The sequence below is a fragment of the Hyperoodon ampullatus genome (assembly GCF_949752795.1).
Source record: "Hyperoodon ampullatus genome assembly, chromosome: 14".
Classification (NCBI taxonomy): domain Eukaryota; kingdom Metazoa; phylum Chordata; class Mammalia; order Artiodactyla; family Ziphiidae; genus Hyperoodon; species Hyperoodon ampullatus.
In genome coordinates this window covers 25203544-25218709 of record NC_136927.1, presented here as the reverse complement: position 1 = coordinate 25218709, position 15166 = coordinate 25203544, and the positions used below count along the sequence as shown (strand labels likewise).

Sequence of the window (15166 nt, the reverse complement as noted above, 5' to 3'; positions counted from 1 at the left end):
GGAGGCAGTTTCGGGGCCGGGGCTGGGAGCTCCGGCTGGACTGCGGGCGCCGCGCGCCACCTGAGTTCCCGGCGGGGAGCGGGGACTGGGGTGTCGCAGCCGGGGGTTACTGAGGCGGGCGCTGTCGACCTCGGGGCCAGGGAGAGCCTTCTGGCTGGAAGGCAGGGCGGGTCTGGCGTGCCGGGAAATACCGAGCAGATGCGATCGCCGTGTGCGCCAGCCACGTGCCGGCAGCCCAAGGTGGAGGTAAGTCCGGCCCGCGAGCCTCTGCTCGGTCCCCGAGCTAGTTGATGGTGTCGCCCTATTATCGTCCCCATTTGAAAGCTGGTGAAACGGGCTCCGGGACTTTCACGAGGAAGTGGCAGAACTGGGACTTGAACCAGACCCTGCAACACCGAAAACTGAGCGTTTCTGCGGTACCATTGGCACCCAGAGCCAGCCCACAGATCTGGGCCACACTGGCTGCGTCAGGTCACCTGGGGACCTTTAAAAGTACAGGGTCCTGAGCTCTTCCCCGGATAGAGGATTGTTGAGTGATTGAGGCAGTGGGTTTGGGGAACCACTTCTTAACTGATAGTGTTAAGGATAAGGTAAGAGCTTACAAGTGCCAGGCCCTGAGCTGAGGCTTATGTAGATTCCCATTTAATTCTAAAGAAGTCGGTGCTCTCATTGTCCCCATTTTACAGATAAAGAATCTGAAACTCAGGGCGTCTGACTTTTCCAGGGTCACTCATCCCAGTTTTGAGCCCAGCTCCTCTGTGTCCTAAGACTACACACTTAGCACCACATTGGTCCTGCCTTGTAATAGTCACTGCCATTTTCTGAGGACCCCGCCCCCCACCCCAGCTGAGTCCTTCACACACATTCCTGCATGTGGCTCTGGAGGAGTTGGTACCTTAAAGGAGAAAGCAGGCGAGTCCGTAAAATAGGACAATATTAATAGGAAAAGAAAGACAGTGATATGGGAGGGTAGAAATGGGAGGAGCCTGGAAAGATTTCACCCAGGGGAATGGGGGTGACATGAGCTAAGTCATATATATATATATATATATATATATATATATATATATATATATATATATATATTTGTTTATTTTATTTATTTTTGGCTGCGTTGGGTCTTCGTTGCTGCTCGGGGCTTTCTCTAGTTGCAGAGAGCAGGGGCTACTCTTTGCTGCGGTGCGCGGACTTCTCATTGCAGTGGCTTCCCTTGTTGCGGAGCACAGGCTCTAGGTGCGCGGGCTTCAGTAATTGTGGCACAAAGGCTCAGTAGTTGTGGCTCGCGGACTCTAGAGCACAGGCTCAGCAGTTGTGGTGCATGGGCTTAGCTGCTCCGCGGCATGTGGGATATGTGGGATCTTCCAGGACCAGGGCTTGAACGCGTGTCCCCTGCATTGGCAGGTGGATTCTTAACCACTGCGCCACTAGGGAAGCCTGACATGAGCTAAGTCTTGAAGAATGTTGGGATTAGACTGTATTGGAGTAGGAGAGAGGATGTTCAGTGGGTTAATGGGTATGGAATTTGGGGGGATGGATAATGAAAATGTTATACAGCTCTATGAATATCCTAAAAAGTGCTGAATTGTGCACGTGAAAAGAGTGACCTGTGTGGTGTATGAATTCAGAGTAAAGAAGGAGGGGAGCCGATCCTGGAGTAGATGGTGTGGCTGCAGTACGTGATGTGGAGAGTGATGAGGGGAGAGAAAACTAGAGAAGTCATTTGTAGCCAGAGCTGGGGATGCCAGGCTGGGGGTAGACTGAATTGGCTGGCAGTGGCAGCAGAGGTAGGGTATTGTGTGCGTGATTTGGGAGGATGGCCAGAACCATCCTTCAGCAGAGGGAGTGGGAGGCATTTGGAAGCCCTGTCAAGTGTCACATTCATTCAAATATGTATTGGGCACCTGCTGTGCTAGCCACAGCCCAGGCCCTGGACATATCATGGCAGATGTGACAGTTGTGGTCCTGACCTCCCTCCTGCCTAGTTGTGATGCCAGCAGCTGTTTGCAGGGGCCCTGGGTGAAGAGAGCCCCCTTTCTATCTCCATGCGTCCTTGAGAAGAGGGTGAGTCAGTGGCTGTCTCTACCCACCAGCCCAAGGAACTGTGCCTTGAAGGGAACTTTGCACATCCGTCTGTCCAAAGCCAGGTTGCCTTCTTGATGCAGTTCACACAGGACAAACCACATTCCTTAGGGCTTCCCAACCCCCCACGCTGCCTGTGGTCCTTTGCCCCAGCTGCAGGGCTTTGGTCCCACATTGTGCCACATTGCTCTCCAGGCAGGAAAGCATATGTGCCATCTGCAGTGTCCCAGGCATGGAGTCTCATGGCTCTGACCTCTGCTCCTTGACCATCAGCTTGGCCTGAGTTGGATGCTGTGTTGGCCAGTTGCTCTTGCCCTGGGTCTTCAGGCCTGAGCATCAGTCAGTGGATTATGGGGTGTTTTAGGGCTTTCTGGGAGAGGCCTCAGCCAGTAACTGTCTTCATCCCCTGTGGTAGCTGCAGCTGGCACAGCTGTGCTCCCCATGAATCCTCAGCTGTGAGCACAGCTGACCCACCTGGCACTTGGTAGGTGTCTGGGTATTGAGTAGGTAGCTGAGAAGCTTGGCTGCACCTCTGATCTCTAGATCATTCAGCACCAAGCAGGATCTGGTCTGGAAGCAGAGGCAGCTGTTGAGCTACTCTGGACCTGCCACTGTCAGGTGTCCACTTTTTACATGCCTTGGCTTCTGAGGGCCTTAGCCCTCCTATAAGGGGGGTATTATTCTCCCCATTTTGCAGATAAGAAAACTGAGGTTCAGAGAGGTTGAGTGATTGCCAGGGCCACACAGCTGGCAAGAAGCAAAGCGGGGACCCAGGTTATGTCAGCCTGACTAAAGCAGCTTTCTCACTTCTCTTCCACGCTGCTTCCAGCTCCCTGTGAATGTAACCCAGCATTTTGCAGCTTTTTCCCCTGAGGAATCAGAGGATCTATCAAATGAACTGCTGTGTTGGGCGGAGTTTTGTTACTCTCCAGTGCCTGGCCAGTGTCAGGTTTTGGGAAACAAAGAGTAGTAATAAATGAAAGTCAACATTTATTGAGCACCTACTATATTATCAGGGTCTGAGCCAGGCACTTTGTAAGCATTATCTCATTTAATCCCCATGACAGCCCTGTTGTTGGCCACAATAGGAGAGGAAGCTGAGGCTCAGGGAGACTGGGAACTTATCCAGGGCACCCAGCTGTCATTTGCACACAGGTGATCCCAGAGCTTGTCTGTGTAACCTCCACATCACTGCCTCCCCCGGGAGATGCCTCCCGCAGGAACCTTGGTAGCTGTGGTGGGTGGACCAGGCAGCTCCCTTGGATGGCTGGGGTAGCCTCTGAAACTTTGCAGGAAGCCCAGCCTGCCTGCAGCTATGGAGCTCTGGCAGCAGGAACCATGGGCAGGGGGTGGTGGGGGAGCTGCCCAGTTCGAGCCTCAGCTCTTAACGTTCATTATTTAGCAACAGTCACCACCTGGGCAGAGAAGTAAACACCTGAGTATGAGACAGTGCAGGCAGTGGGGTGGGGCTGCTGTCAGGTGTGGCAGCAGAAGGAGGTGTGGTCGGAGGCCTGGTGGGAATTCCTGGCCAAGGGAACACTCGGAATCACCTGCTGGCCTGTCAGCCTCTCAGTCCCTCAGACAGGACCAGCTGTCCATCTCAGAGCCTCCTGCCCGACTTGGGAGAGGCTTTAGGCAAGCGGGGGTTGGGGGAGAAGCCAGGTGAGACTTTCCCATCTGAAGCAGATCCTCCTTAGTCTATTCACCACAGTGCAGCGCCTGCAGCCCCGCCCCTCCCTCTGATCACTGGAGTCTTCATGGTGTGAAATACGGGGCTTATGAAATTTCCACCCACTTGTGAAATCCAAACCCACTTCCCATTTATCAATCCCCGCTAATGGCCCGGAACCGCATCCCACCCCACCCATTAGGGAGGCCAGCAAGGCCAGTTCTGGAGTCGGGGGTTCCACTGGAATCTAACAAGCCCCTCTTTGGCCTCTGGGTTGGGTCCTGATCCTTGTCATGTTGTTCAGTCGCCCTCCCTGCAGACCCCGGGATTCTGTGTGAGGTGGGCAGCCTGGGGATAGCTGATAGCACTGGCTATGGGTTTTCTGCCCATCTTCCCCCAGGTATTAGTTGTGTGTCCTCATGTTGGTCACTAAACCCCTCTGTGTTTCAACGTCTTGAGTTGTTGGGATTAGATGGCACAATAGATAGAATGTGTTTGTCACAGTGCTCAGCACCCTGGCTAAGTCCATTCTTGGTTGTTGGAAACCACTTGGATGTGCCACGTGAGCAGTGGTGACCTGCCGTGAGCATTCCCCGGGTGTCCTCCACGCACCCACGTTTGTACCATCTCACACACACACATGCTGTCTGCTTGTAATCCTTGGTCACAGTAAGATCTGTATGTTTCCCATCTCACCCGCCTGCCTCATCTTACCTCCTACTATTTTACAAGACCTCTGGGCTCTTGGCTGCTCCCAGGCATCCCCTACACTTTCTCCCAGTTGGGCTCACCCTGGTCCCCCTGCCTAGAAAGCCCCCATTTTCCCATCGAGATTCTACTTGCCAGAAGTGCCGTTGCCTCCCAGAGTCTCCCTGTCCTTCCTGAGGTGTCCCTCCGGTGCCTTTCCACGCCTCTGGTCATGCTTGATGAGAGGCCCCACTTGTCTCCGTGGTGCATTGGCCCACCTGGTCTTGGGGTAGAAGACGCTCGCACTGCGCTGCAGTGGAGGGTTTCCCACAGGGCCGGGTCCTGGGTATCTTTGTGGTCCCGGTGGTGACTCAGGCAGGGTTTGAGTGAAGGAGTGAGCCAGTGGAGGAACAGGGGTTGGCCTGCTCTCCCTCACCACTTGGTCCCTGCTGTGTTTGTCTAAATGCCCACTTAGTGGGCTCTGCTCCTTGAAAGTGGAGGGTATTTTGGTCTTCTGTTGTGTTGATTGGAACTGACTTGAATAGTATGGGGACAATTAGAATGGCACTGCATTTCCCCACCCGTAAAGGTTGGATCAGCCAAGTACAAGAAGCAGCCTGTCGTGGCAGAGTGAATGGAGGGTCTGGGACCGGCCCTGAGTTCTGGTTCCCAGGCCACTTTGCCTTGGCTCCTGTCCGCCTCGTCCAAAGGACGAGCGAGAGTCCCATCTGCCTCTGGGGACTCTCTTGGGTTCCCCCCGCTCCCCCGGACCTGCTGTCCCATGAGCACCCGAAGCCACCCAAAGCAGAAGCTTTTTATCAGGGTGCTTTGGAGGAAGTGGTCTGTGGCTGCTGCTCTGAGCTTCCTTACCTCAGCAATCCAGAAGTCTTGTCGCACAGCCACCACTTCCAGGGTCCATCACTGGGGGCTCTGAGAATGCAGCCTGCTAATAGGTGCCTGCTTTGCTCACAGGCCAAGTACCTGGCCCAGATCATTGTGATGGGCGTGCAGGTGGTGGGCAGGGCCTTTGCCCGGGCCCTGCAGCAGGAGTTTGCAGGTAAGCTTGGGCCTCTGTCTCCTTGGGCTGGGCGATCCTGCCTGGCTCAGATTTTTCCCGTAGCTCTGGGCCCCTCCCTCGCACTGGGCCAATTGTGAATGCAAGGGCCCTCTGTGGGGTGGGGTTCTGGCAGCTCAGGTAGCCTGGGGCACTTCCCTTTGGGGGGCAGAGCTACTAGATCTTGGGACAATCCTATAAAAGGGAGACCTGATGGGCGTGAGCATCCGGCCAGAAATGGGCACACTGGCCCTCCTGGCCGCCTGTTTTTGTAAATAAAGTTTTATTGGAACAGCCATACCTCTGGCTGTTTTCGAGGCAGAGTCCAGTAATTGCAACACAGACTAATTGGCCTGCAGAACCTAAAATACTTATTCTCTGACCCTTTAAGAAAAAGTGTACTGGCTCCTGAATCTAGAGGCGTTGAAAGGGAAGAAGTCACCCGAGGCAGCCTGCTTTGGTGGCCTAGGTAACCGTAGGGCAGAGCCATGCTGCCTGCCCCTGCTTGCAGCTTCACTCTGTTCCCCATAGTAACCTAAACTCCCCAACTTGCGATGCACCCAGGAGGTAGAGGCCAGGGGAGGAAAGAGGGACAGGGTCATCTCATGGTCTAGGTTGGGGACCTGATGCCAGGTTTGACCAGCCCCTGCCCCTGTCCTCACTTTACTACCCCCACCCCAAAAAAATCCACTCCTGGAGAAGAGATGCCCTCTGGCCCGGCTTGTCTCCTCCCCCACGCCACCTGGCAGCGGTGAGCTGCCCACGTGGAAGGCCCGGGGGAGCTCCCGGCTGCTGAGGGCCAAGTGCTCACCCGTGTGTCCCCACAGCCAGCCGGGCAGCAGCTGACGCCCGGGGGCGCGCGGGACACCAGTCTGCAGCCGCCTCCAACCTCTCCGGCCTCAGCCTCCAGGAGGCACAGCAGATTCTCAACGTCTCTAAGCTGAGCCCTGAGGAGATCCAGAAGGTGAGGCCACCAGGGTAGCTCCGAGACAAGCAGACCAGAAGTGGGGATGGGGCGGCAGGCCACCAGCGTTGGGAGGGGGGACGGGGGCAGCAGAAACGGGCAGGAGCGGGGGCTCTGGCTGCGGCCAGCTGGGATTCGAAGAAGCCACTGTCACTTGTCAGTGTTTAGGCCACAGGCAGCAGTGGCAGAGGCGTGGGCCTCCCTCAGTGGGCACCTGTCTGCTTCTCTGCCCCTCAACGGCTCCGGGTGCCATAGCGCGGCGGAGGGGGCGAGCCCTTTCGCTTTCCTTTTTGTCATTTCCTAGCTTCCCCTGCCTCTGTAACCCAGGGACCCTCACCGTCTCCCCTCCTCTGCAGAACTACGAACACCTATTCAAGGTGAATGACAAATCCGTGGGTGGCTCCTTCTACCTGCAGTCAAAGGTGAGTGCTGGGAGGAGGGCAGGCCGCGGGGCCGCTTCTCACTGGGTCTCCCTCATTTCCAGGCAGTTCAGAGCTTGGCAGGAGAAAGGTCCCTGGGGCGCAGGGAGCCCCCTAAACTGCCAGCCCCTCAGTGCTGCCAGCTCCATGTGGCCCAGCCAGTGGGACTGTGTTGGCCTGGGCCCTGTGTCACCCTGGACAGTGGTGCCCCCAGCAGCCGAGGCTTTGAAGGGCCAGGACTGCTAGCTGGTGGAGTGCTGGAATCAGCTCTCAGCTCCCAGACTCAGTCAGTGCGTCCCCAGGCCCCTCTGTTTATATTCCGCTCAGGCTGTTACCTCTGACCTGCCCACTGCTCTCCAGGAAGCTGGAGCTGGACCCGAGGAGGGAAGGGGCCATCCTGCCTAACTTTTTGTGACTCCCTCCCCAGGTGGTGCGAGCGAAGGAGCGCCTTGAGGAGGAACTCAGAATCCAGGCCCAGGAGGACAGAGAGCGAGAGCAGCCGCCCAAAACGTGACCACTCGGTGCCTCACGCCCCGCCCGCCCACCTCTAATTTATAGCTCGGTAATAAATGTCTTTTCCGCATTTCTTGAGTGCGCACGTCCAGATTCCAGAAGGCAGGCTGCTCTTCCCGCCAGCCGTGGGGCTGTGCGTGCAGGGGAGGGGAAGCAGTGGCATCTGCCTGCCCGTTATTGGGCCTTTGACACCCAGCGGGGCCAGTGTGGGCAAGGTTGGCTAGAAGCCAGCCAGCCTGGCCCTGCTCGTCTAAGGAAGCTGGTCGCGTTCTGTCAAGTACCGGACACAGCCACTCCTGCTGCCGCAGTCCCAATGCCAGGCCCTCCCTCGGCATCACGGCCCTCAGGTCTGCCCCGCCCACTCTGCTGGTGGATGGAGCTCAGGCCCCCGGGCTCTGTCACAGGCCGCCTCTCCCTGACCTGGGTTGGGCTCTAACACCTCAGTAATCTGGGGGGAAAGCTCCAGGGTGTGGCCGGGAAAGAGGAGCTTTTGCCAGCCTCTCATTGCACCGAGGCCAGGGAGCCGGGCTTCCCCAGAGCTAAGGCACTCAACAAAGTCATGGCAGGCAGTGGCAGATGAGGATCTGAACCTGCGATGTGTTGTCCAGAACCTTCCGTCTCAGCACCTCCCCCTGCTGCCCTTCCCTTCTGGCTCCCAGCAGCAGATAGAGAGGTTGTGGCCCCCACAGGGTTGGGAGAAAACCCCAGAACAGGGTCTCAGCACTGCAGTCTGGGTGGGGGACCCCAGAGCCAGGCACGGGCAGTCAGAGATGGTCTCCTGTCCATGGCCCAGCTCCTGGCACATCCAAGACAAACCGTGTTTGTAACTCACTTTTATTGTTTCTTTATAAACTTCCTCTCACATGGAGGAATATATTGTTATAGTCATTAGCTTATCTCTTTTCTTTTTTTAAAACTCTATGCTAACAGCAATGGAGCCAAGAGGAGGAAAAACATAAGCTACGATAGAAAGGCACTTAGAACCTGTTAGAATACTGATATCCTGGAATGTGCAACAACAAACCGACAACAACGACACGTACACCGGCCCTTTCGGGCCTGGTCTATCACCGAGTCACATGCTGAGCTAATGTCACCTTCCAGTGCCCTGTTCCTCCGCTCCCGGGGCTTGAGTCTCAAACCCCTCACCCCAATGGGCACTTAAGGCCTGGGGCCCTTAGTGGGGGTGGGGGTGGGGGTGCCTGGGTCCTGGGTGGGGCGCGAGGGAAGGAGACCAGCTCCCTCCTGCTTTGCTCACAGCCCCTTCAAGGGGCAAAGCCAGTGCTGCCGGGCCCTGTCAGTGGGCCGGTTCAGGGTGACCCCTCTGGGACAGAAGGGCAGTCCAGGAAAGGGCAGGGTCAGCAGAGCTGCTCAGAGGAGGGAAATTGCAGGGCTGCTAAGGACCCCCCTGCAGTCCCATAGCTCCCTTGTTCTGCAGCCGGCGACACGGAGGGCTTGGTCACAGTGGCCAAGGGCAGGGCAGGCCTAGGAGCCAGACAGAGCTCCTGACTGCTGGGCCAGCACCTCCCAGACCGAACCAGGCCCCCTACGGGGAGGGAACGTGAGGGCTCAGGGCGGGGAATGAGACATGTGCTGCACCGCCAGGGCCTGTGGGAGAGCCCAGCTCCCTGGGCTTGGGCAGCAGTGTGGGCTCTGGGGCACATGGAGCCCCAGCATCCTTAGCTTATTCTGGCTCCCTCCATGGGGGAGCAGAGCAGGGACACCTAGGGCAGGAGCTCAGCTCAGAAAAGCCAGAGGAAGCAGCCAGGTCGCCAAGTCCAGGCTCTTTCGTCTGGCTTCCCCTTCCCAGGCAGAGGGGCGGGGCCCTCCCAAGGGCATCCTTGGCTGCTTTGCGGCTCCTCTTCCCCTCCTCAAGCCCAGGTCCTTCTGTCCATGGCCTCTGGAAGCTCCTGTGCCCAGCACCAGCCTGGAGCCCTCCCTCGCCTGTGTTGGCCATGACTTGGTGCCCCCAGGACAGAAGCCGTATCCCAGCCTGGGGTTGTGCCTAGCCAGCCTCCCCTCCTAACAACACCCTGCAGGCCTCCACAGCCCCTTGTGCAGGGTGGCACCGCCCCAGGCCAGGCCCGGCTCAGCCCCACCTATTCCCTGAGCTGGGCCAGTCCCAGGTCCTGGCACCTCTCCCCGCTCAGGGCTCCCTGAAAGTAGAGGGAGGCCCAGTGGTGAAGGGGCAGGTGAGTAGCCAGCCAGCCCCCTCAATCTGGAGTGTCAGCCAATCCACAGGAGGGACTGACCCTCGGGCAGCGAGCCGGCGGCTGCAGATGGCGGGCAGTGAAGGGCAGCTGGCAGAGCGGGCCTCCCTCTCCAAGCTGGGAGGCGCCTTGTCATAAGGTAAGGTGGCTTCTTCCTGTGGCTTTGCCAGGGCCTGCGTCTGTCTTGCTCTCCCTCTGGAGGGTAGACCAGAGGGAAAGGGGTCAGGAGCCCCCAGAGCAGGGGCCCAGTGAGGCTAGGCAGGATGGGGTGGGGCCTCGATCCCAGGGGGTCCTCACAGCTCACCATCAAAGGGGATGGGGAGGGAGCCTGGCGCTAGTCAGGAGGGCAGATGCCACCCCACCATCCCCACTGCTGGGACAGGGCTGGCAGGTGGGCAAGGGAGGGAGGGTGACCTGCCCGGCTGGCCACTGGATGAGCGTGGCACTAGAGTTGGGGGCGGGGGGACTGAGGGCTAGGTGGAGGACGGGGCGGCGTGGGGCAGAGGTGAGCCAGGCCTCAGCACCCAGGAGCACAGCTCTCCCTAGCTGGCAGACCCAGTTCCTCCCTTGGGAGCCTGGGGTGCCAGCAATGCCCTTCTAGCACCATCCTTGCTGCCCAGCTTATCTGGGGCTAGGTCTGCCCAGGGACACAGCCAACTGGGCCCTGGGGCAGGAGAACATTATTGCTATTTCGCAGAAGAGTTTCCGTTCGTCGGGGGGCAGGGCTGGGAGCCGCCGGCTGGGCTACAGGTGGTTGGCGTCCACTGAGTGGGTTCAGTTCACCACGGCCGGTTTGAGCAGCACGGAGCCCGGCGGGATGACCACCCAGCCAGGAGTGAGCGCCTCTGGGCTGCTGGCCGCCGAGTTGACGCCTGTGGACAGGTCCAGCACGGTGCCCGGCAGCAGGGGGAGGCCGTCGGGACTTGGCCGGGAGCGGCCGCTCTCAGTCCTCTCCAGGGGGGTCTTGCGGCCCTCTGTGCCCAGGGCCCTGGCCGGCACCGCCCCACGCCCCTTCTCCCCCTCGGCCTTGCCGCCAGCGGAGCCAGCGAGGAGGGAGACCACGGGCAGGCCCAGTCCGCCAGCCCCAAAGGGCGAGGGCAGCAGCGGGTTCTTGGCCAGATTGAGGGGCAGGACGGGGCCGGGCAGCCCAGGGCCCATGCCCCCTGCACCCCCACCGCTCCCGCCATTGCCACAGGCTAGGGCGCTGAGGTCAAGGGGGCCGGGGGCCAGGGGCAGAGGCAGGCCGGGCAGGCCGGGGCCTCCGAAGAGGGCAGCCGGGTTGGGGATGATGATCTGGGCCCCGCTGACATAGGGGCTGCCGTCAGGGGCGGGCAGTGGTGGTTTGGGGGGCGGGCGAAGTTGCAGCAGCTCTTGCTGCTCGTGCGACACGAAGTGGCCGTGGGCCTTGATATGTTTGCGCAGCGAGCTGGGGTCCGTGTAGCGCTTGTGGCAGCCGGGCATCTTGCAGTAGTAGGGCTTGTCCACGTAGTGGGTACGCGTGTGCTTGAAGCGGTCACTGGAGTTGGAGTAGCGCTTGTTGCAGCCCTCGTAGGGGCACACGTAGGGCTTCTCGCCTGTGGGCGGCGCCGGTGCCGGTGTGAGGGGCTCCCGCCGCCCAGGCCATCCCAGCCCAGTTTCCCACCCCCCACCCCCCACTCGACAGTCCCCAGGCCCCTCACCCCAGACCGAGACCTCCCTGAGAGCAGGGGCTGTCTGATTTGGGGGGTGGTGTCCTCAGCACCGGCAGGAGCTCTGACTCCAGTGGGGACGGCAGGTCGTGGCCGCTAAGAAGCCAGCCTGTGGCCTGGCTGTGTGTGCCCTTGGCCTCAGGCCTGTGCTTCAGACTTTGATGACAGCGACCACTTCCACAGGTAATTGCTTAAAGACCCTGCTGGGGCCTGGCTCACAGTGAGCGCTGCGTGGATGCCCTTGGCCCTGACTCAACACAGTTTCTCCAGATTTATGAAAGGGCTGCTCCTGCTGACCAGGGCCGGCCGGAGCCCCGTGAAGCTGTGAGCCTTTGAGATGTGCCTCTAGTGTAAAATATACACCGGAGTCCACAGACTTTGTAGGAAGTGAAGAATTTCAGTGTCTCCTTGATGTGTGTGGGGTTTTTTTGTTTGTTTGTTTTTTGGCCACGCAGCGCAGGCATTCAGGATCTTAGTCCCCTGACCAGGGATTGAACCTGCGCCCCCTGCATTGGAAGCACAGTCTTAACCACTGGACTGCCAGGGAAGTCCCTCCCTGATGTTTTAATATTGAAGTGACAACATTTTGAATATACTGAGTTCAAGAAAATGTATCATTGTAATTCACCTCACCGTGTATTTCTTTGTACTTTTTTCAATGGGGGCGATTAGGAAATTTAAAATTAAGGGGCTTCCCTGACGATCCAGTGGCTAAGACTCCACACTCCCAATGCAGGGGCCTCGGGTTTGATCTCTGGTCAGGGAACTAGATCCCACATGCTACAACTAAGAGTTCGCGCGCTGCAGCTAAGACCCGGCGCAGCCAAATAAATAAATATTTATAAAATAAATAAATTAAATTAAGTGTGTGGCTCTGCTGGCCAGTGCTGGCCCTGTTGTGTGCTGGGGTCCATGAGAAGCGTGCAGTCACAGGTGGCATGAGTCGACGATCATACGAACACAATGCCGAGTGTGACACAGGAAGATGAGTCTGTGTCCCGATAGCGCGTGGCGAGGGTCTGACCCACGGGAGAGGCTTCCCCAGCAAGTGGCACTCGGAAAGGGACCGCCAAACAGTTGGGGTACGCGCCTGTCTCTTGGCTGTGCGGATGGCCCGGCACCCGCACTCCAGCCCCGCCCTTACCTGTGTGTGACCGGTTGTGGATCTTCAGGTTCTCCAGGCGGGAGAAGCTCTTGCTGCAGGTGGGGCAGCGGTGCGGCTTCTCGTTGGTGTGTGTGCGGATGTGGATGAGCATCTTGTATCTGCTCCAGGGAGGGCACAGGAGGACAGCTCAGCCGCTGGACACCCAGGCCCCCCTTCCCACCCACCTCGCCCTCCCTCACCTGGCGTTGAAGCCGCGCCCATGGCGGGCACAGCCCTCCCAGTGGCAGCAGTAGCCTGCGTCCTTTTCGGGCTTGACGTGGTAGTCGTTGACGTGGTCCACCAGGTCTTGTAGGAGCTCAAAGGGCTGGTTACACTGCAGGGCCAAGAGTGTGCTGAGCCCGAGTGGGGCCGCCACCTGCCCTGGACCCTGCCCCACTCTTCCCAACCCCCACTCACCTTGGCCCAGCGACACACCAGCTGCTTGGGCAGGGGCAGCTCTGGCGAGAGGCACTTGTCCTTGGGGGGGGTGAGGAATGAGGAAGCAGGCAGGTGCAGGGCCCCCCCGGAGCCTAGGGGCAGGAAGAACTGGAAGGAGCTGGGGACGCTGTCCAGGTAGCGCAGTGGCTGGAGGTCCTGGGGGAGGGCAGGGAGCAGAGCTGGTCAGCACCTGCCCACGGGCCAGTGGGCCCAAACCCCACCCCCACACCCCCGGTCTCCCTCTGTCTAGGGGTTGAGCTGTGTTCCACATGAGGACATGTCCCAGCCCCAACCCCTGGTACCTGTGTGCATGACCTTGTATAGAAATAGGGTCTTTGCAGATTTAAGTTAAGAGGTCAGACTGGACAGGGGCCCTAAACCCAGTGAACAATGTCTCCAAAAGAGAAAGGGAGATTTGGACACACACACCGAGGTGGGGGGAGGCCGTGTGATGACAGAGGCAGAGAGTGGAGTGACATGGCTAGAAGGCAAGGAGCACCTGGAGCCACCAGAAGCTGAGAAAGGCAAGGGAGGACTCCCCCTAGAGCCTTTGGAGAGAGCATGGCCCTGTCAACACCTTGATTTTGGACTTTAGTTTCCACAATAATACATTTCTGTTTTAAGCTACTCAGTTTGTGGTCCTTTGTTACAGCAGCCCCAGGAATACACCTTCTCTAGAACACACATCCCCTCCTTACCGGGCCGGTGGGCACTGCAGGCAGGTCCCCATTGCCCTGGCGCTCAGGGGACAGCGAGCTGCTGCCATTGGGCGAGTCCAGCCCGGACGGCGGCGACAAGCTGAGATCCACCAGGGGGGCTGCCGAAAAGCGTCCCTCTACCTTCTCGGGGAACTTGGGGTTCAGCAGGAAGCCTAAGGGAAGGCATGATTCAGGGATACTGGAGCCAGGGGTTCTGACGGGCCAGGCCCTCCTGCCCACGACTCCTCCACTGTGACTCTGGAAGCAGACACCAGCCACGCCCTGCCCCCCCCCACCCCGCACCACCCTGGGACCCCGGAATCTGAGTAGCAGCCTGTACAGCTGACAAATGTGACCTCTGCCGTGGTGAGAGGTCAGCCACTGGTTAAGATGGGAAGTACCCATTTTACAGATGGGAATGGGCTGGCACACAGGGTAAGTAACTGAATAGGGACTGGAACCCAGGGCCACTGATTCCCCATCACAATGTCAGGTAGGGACCTTTCTCACTTCTCTCCGGTCCCTTTCTGCCCCCTTCTGTAACATGAAAGGTTTGGGCTGGGCTGCTTCCAGAGCCTTCCAGCTCGGACGTGGTAGATCTGGGTTGCAGGGTCCACCGGAGATGGAGCAGAAGACCTGAGCCCAAAGCACCCCCTAAGAAGCACTTGCTGGGCTCGGTCCCCAGTCTCAATTGGTCTGGCTGACCGACCACTCTGCCTCAGAGCCCAGACACTGGGCCACGGGGCCTTTTGTTACTACCCAGGAATCCCCCGTGCCCTTTATCAGCTCCTCCAAATTCTCCCAGAGGCCTCAGTCTGAATTCTGGCTCTGCTGTGCCAGCTTCAGGAGCTGGGCAAGTTAGTTCCCTCCTCCCAGGGACAGTGTCGCCTCCAAAGAAACTGCTGGGAGGATGGATGGACAGTGTGGAGGGCGCTCTAAATGAGGCTGTGAGGGGCTGTATGTCCTGGTGGATACACCTGGGACAATTTTCCCATCGCCAGGGCTCCACCAGGGCTGAGACTGCTGCCCTGCCCGGGCACAGTACCTGAGGGCGGGGAGCCCGGGGAGCCTGGGGTGGGGCTGTCATCCACCAGGCCGAGCTCCCTGTGCAGAGCTCGGTGCCGGACTGCACTCAGTGTCCTCTCCCGCTTCTCTCTCGCCGCCCGGAGCTTCGTGATGCTCAGCTTCAGGTCGAGCGGCTCGTCCAAGGAGTGCATGGTGATGGGGGCTGGGGGTGGGGGTGGCAGCAGGCAGCGAGGGGCTCCCAAGTTGGTATTCAGGCAGGAACCTGGGAGAGGACAGGAGCTGTGTTGTGACACTGTGACCCCAGACTCCTCCTCGGGCTGAGCCCATTAAAGCCCACAGAAGCGGAGAGGCAGTGGGTGTTGGGCAGTGTGAAGGCTGTCTCCCCGGGTAGAGAGACCCTCTGAGTGGCTCTGGATAGCAGGTATCATGGTGAGCCAACCACCAACCCACAGCTAACTCCTCCACTTCTCATGAGACTTTTCTGGGAAGCAAAGCTCACAGGGTCCATTCTGCCATGAATGGAGTTTTAGCGACACTGTCTCAGGTTGCAGAGCTAGGAAGTGGCAGAACCATCAGA

The 15166-nt window shown here is 58.7% G+C and overlaps 2 protein-coding genes across 4 annotated transcripts in view; one reads left to right on the top strand and one right to left on the bottom strand.

Annotated features, from left to right (window-relative positions):
* LOC307063898 (mitochondrial import inner membrane translocase subunit TIM16) overlaps positions 1-7455 on the top strand; it is a gene marked incomplete at its 5' end in the record, with an annotated part of 66996 nt that extends 59541 nt beyond the window's left edge. The window contains 5 exons of one of the 3 annotated variants that reach the window (XM_079720243.1): positions 5408-5492; positions 5881-5958; positions 6317-6453; positions 6810-6875; positions 7300-7455. In XM_079720243.1, the coding sequence (XP_079576369.1) occupies positions 5408-5492; positions 5881-5958; positions 6317-6453; positions 6810-6875; positions 7300-7386 (453 nt within the window). In that variant the 3' untranslated portion in view covers positions 7387-7455. Of the gene's footprint in view, positions 1-90; positions 247-5407; positions 5493-5880; positions 5959-6316; positions 6454-6809; positions 6876-7299 lie in introns of those variants that run through there. The other 2 variants (XM_079720244.1, XM_079720245.1) reach the window with 2 other exon arrangements.
* A 2914-nt stretch (positions 7456-10369) lies between these two features.
* GLIS2 (GLIS family zinc finger 2) lies at positions 10370-14780 on the bottom strand (the record flags this gene model as incomplete). The annotated part of the gene is made up of 6 exons (XM_079719785.1): positions 10370-11169; positions 12428-12546; positions 12628-12761; positions 12845-13021; positions 13564-13736; positions 14609-14780. The coding sequence occupies 6 exons, from the start codon at positions 14778-14780 to the stop codon at positions 10370-10372; spliced, it is 1575 nt and encodes a 524-aa protein (XP_079575911.1).
* Between the last annotated feature and the right edge of the window lie 386 nt (positions 14781-15166).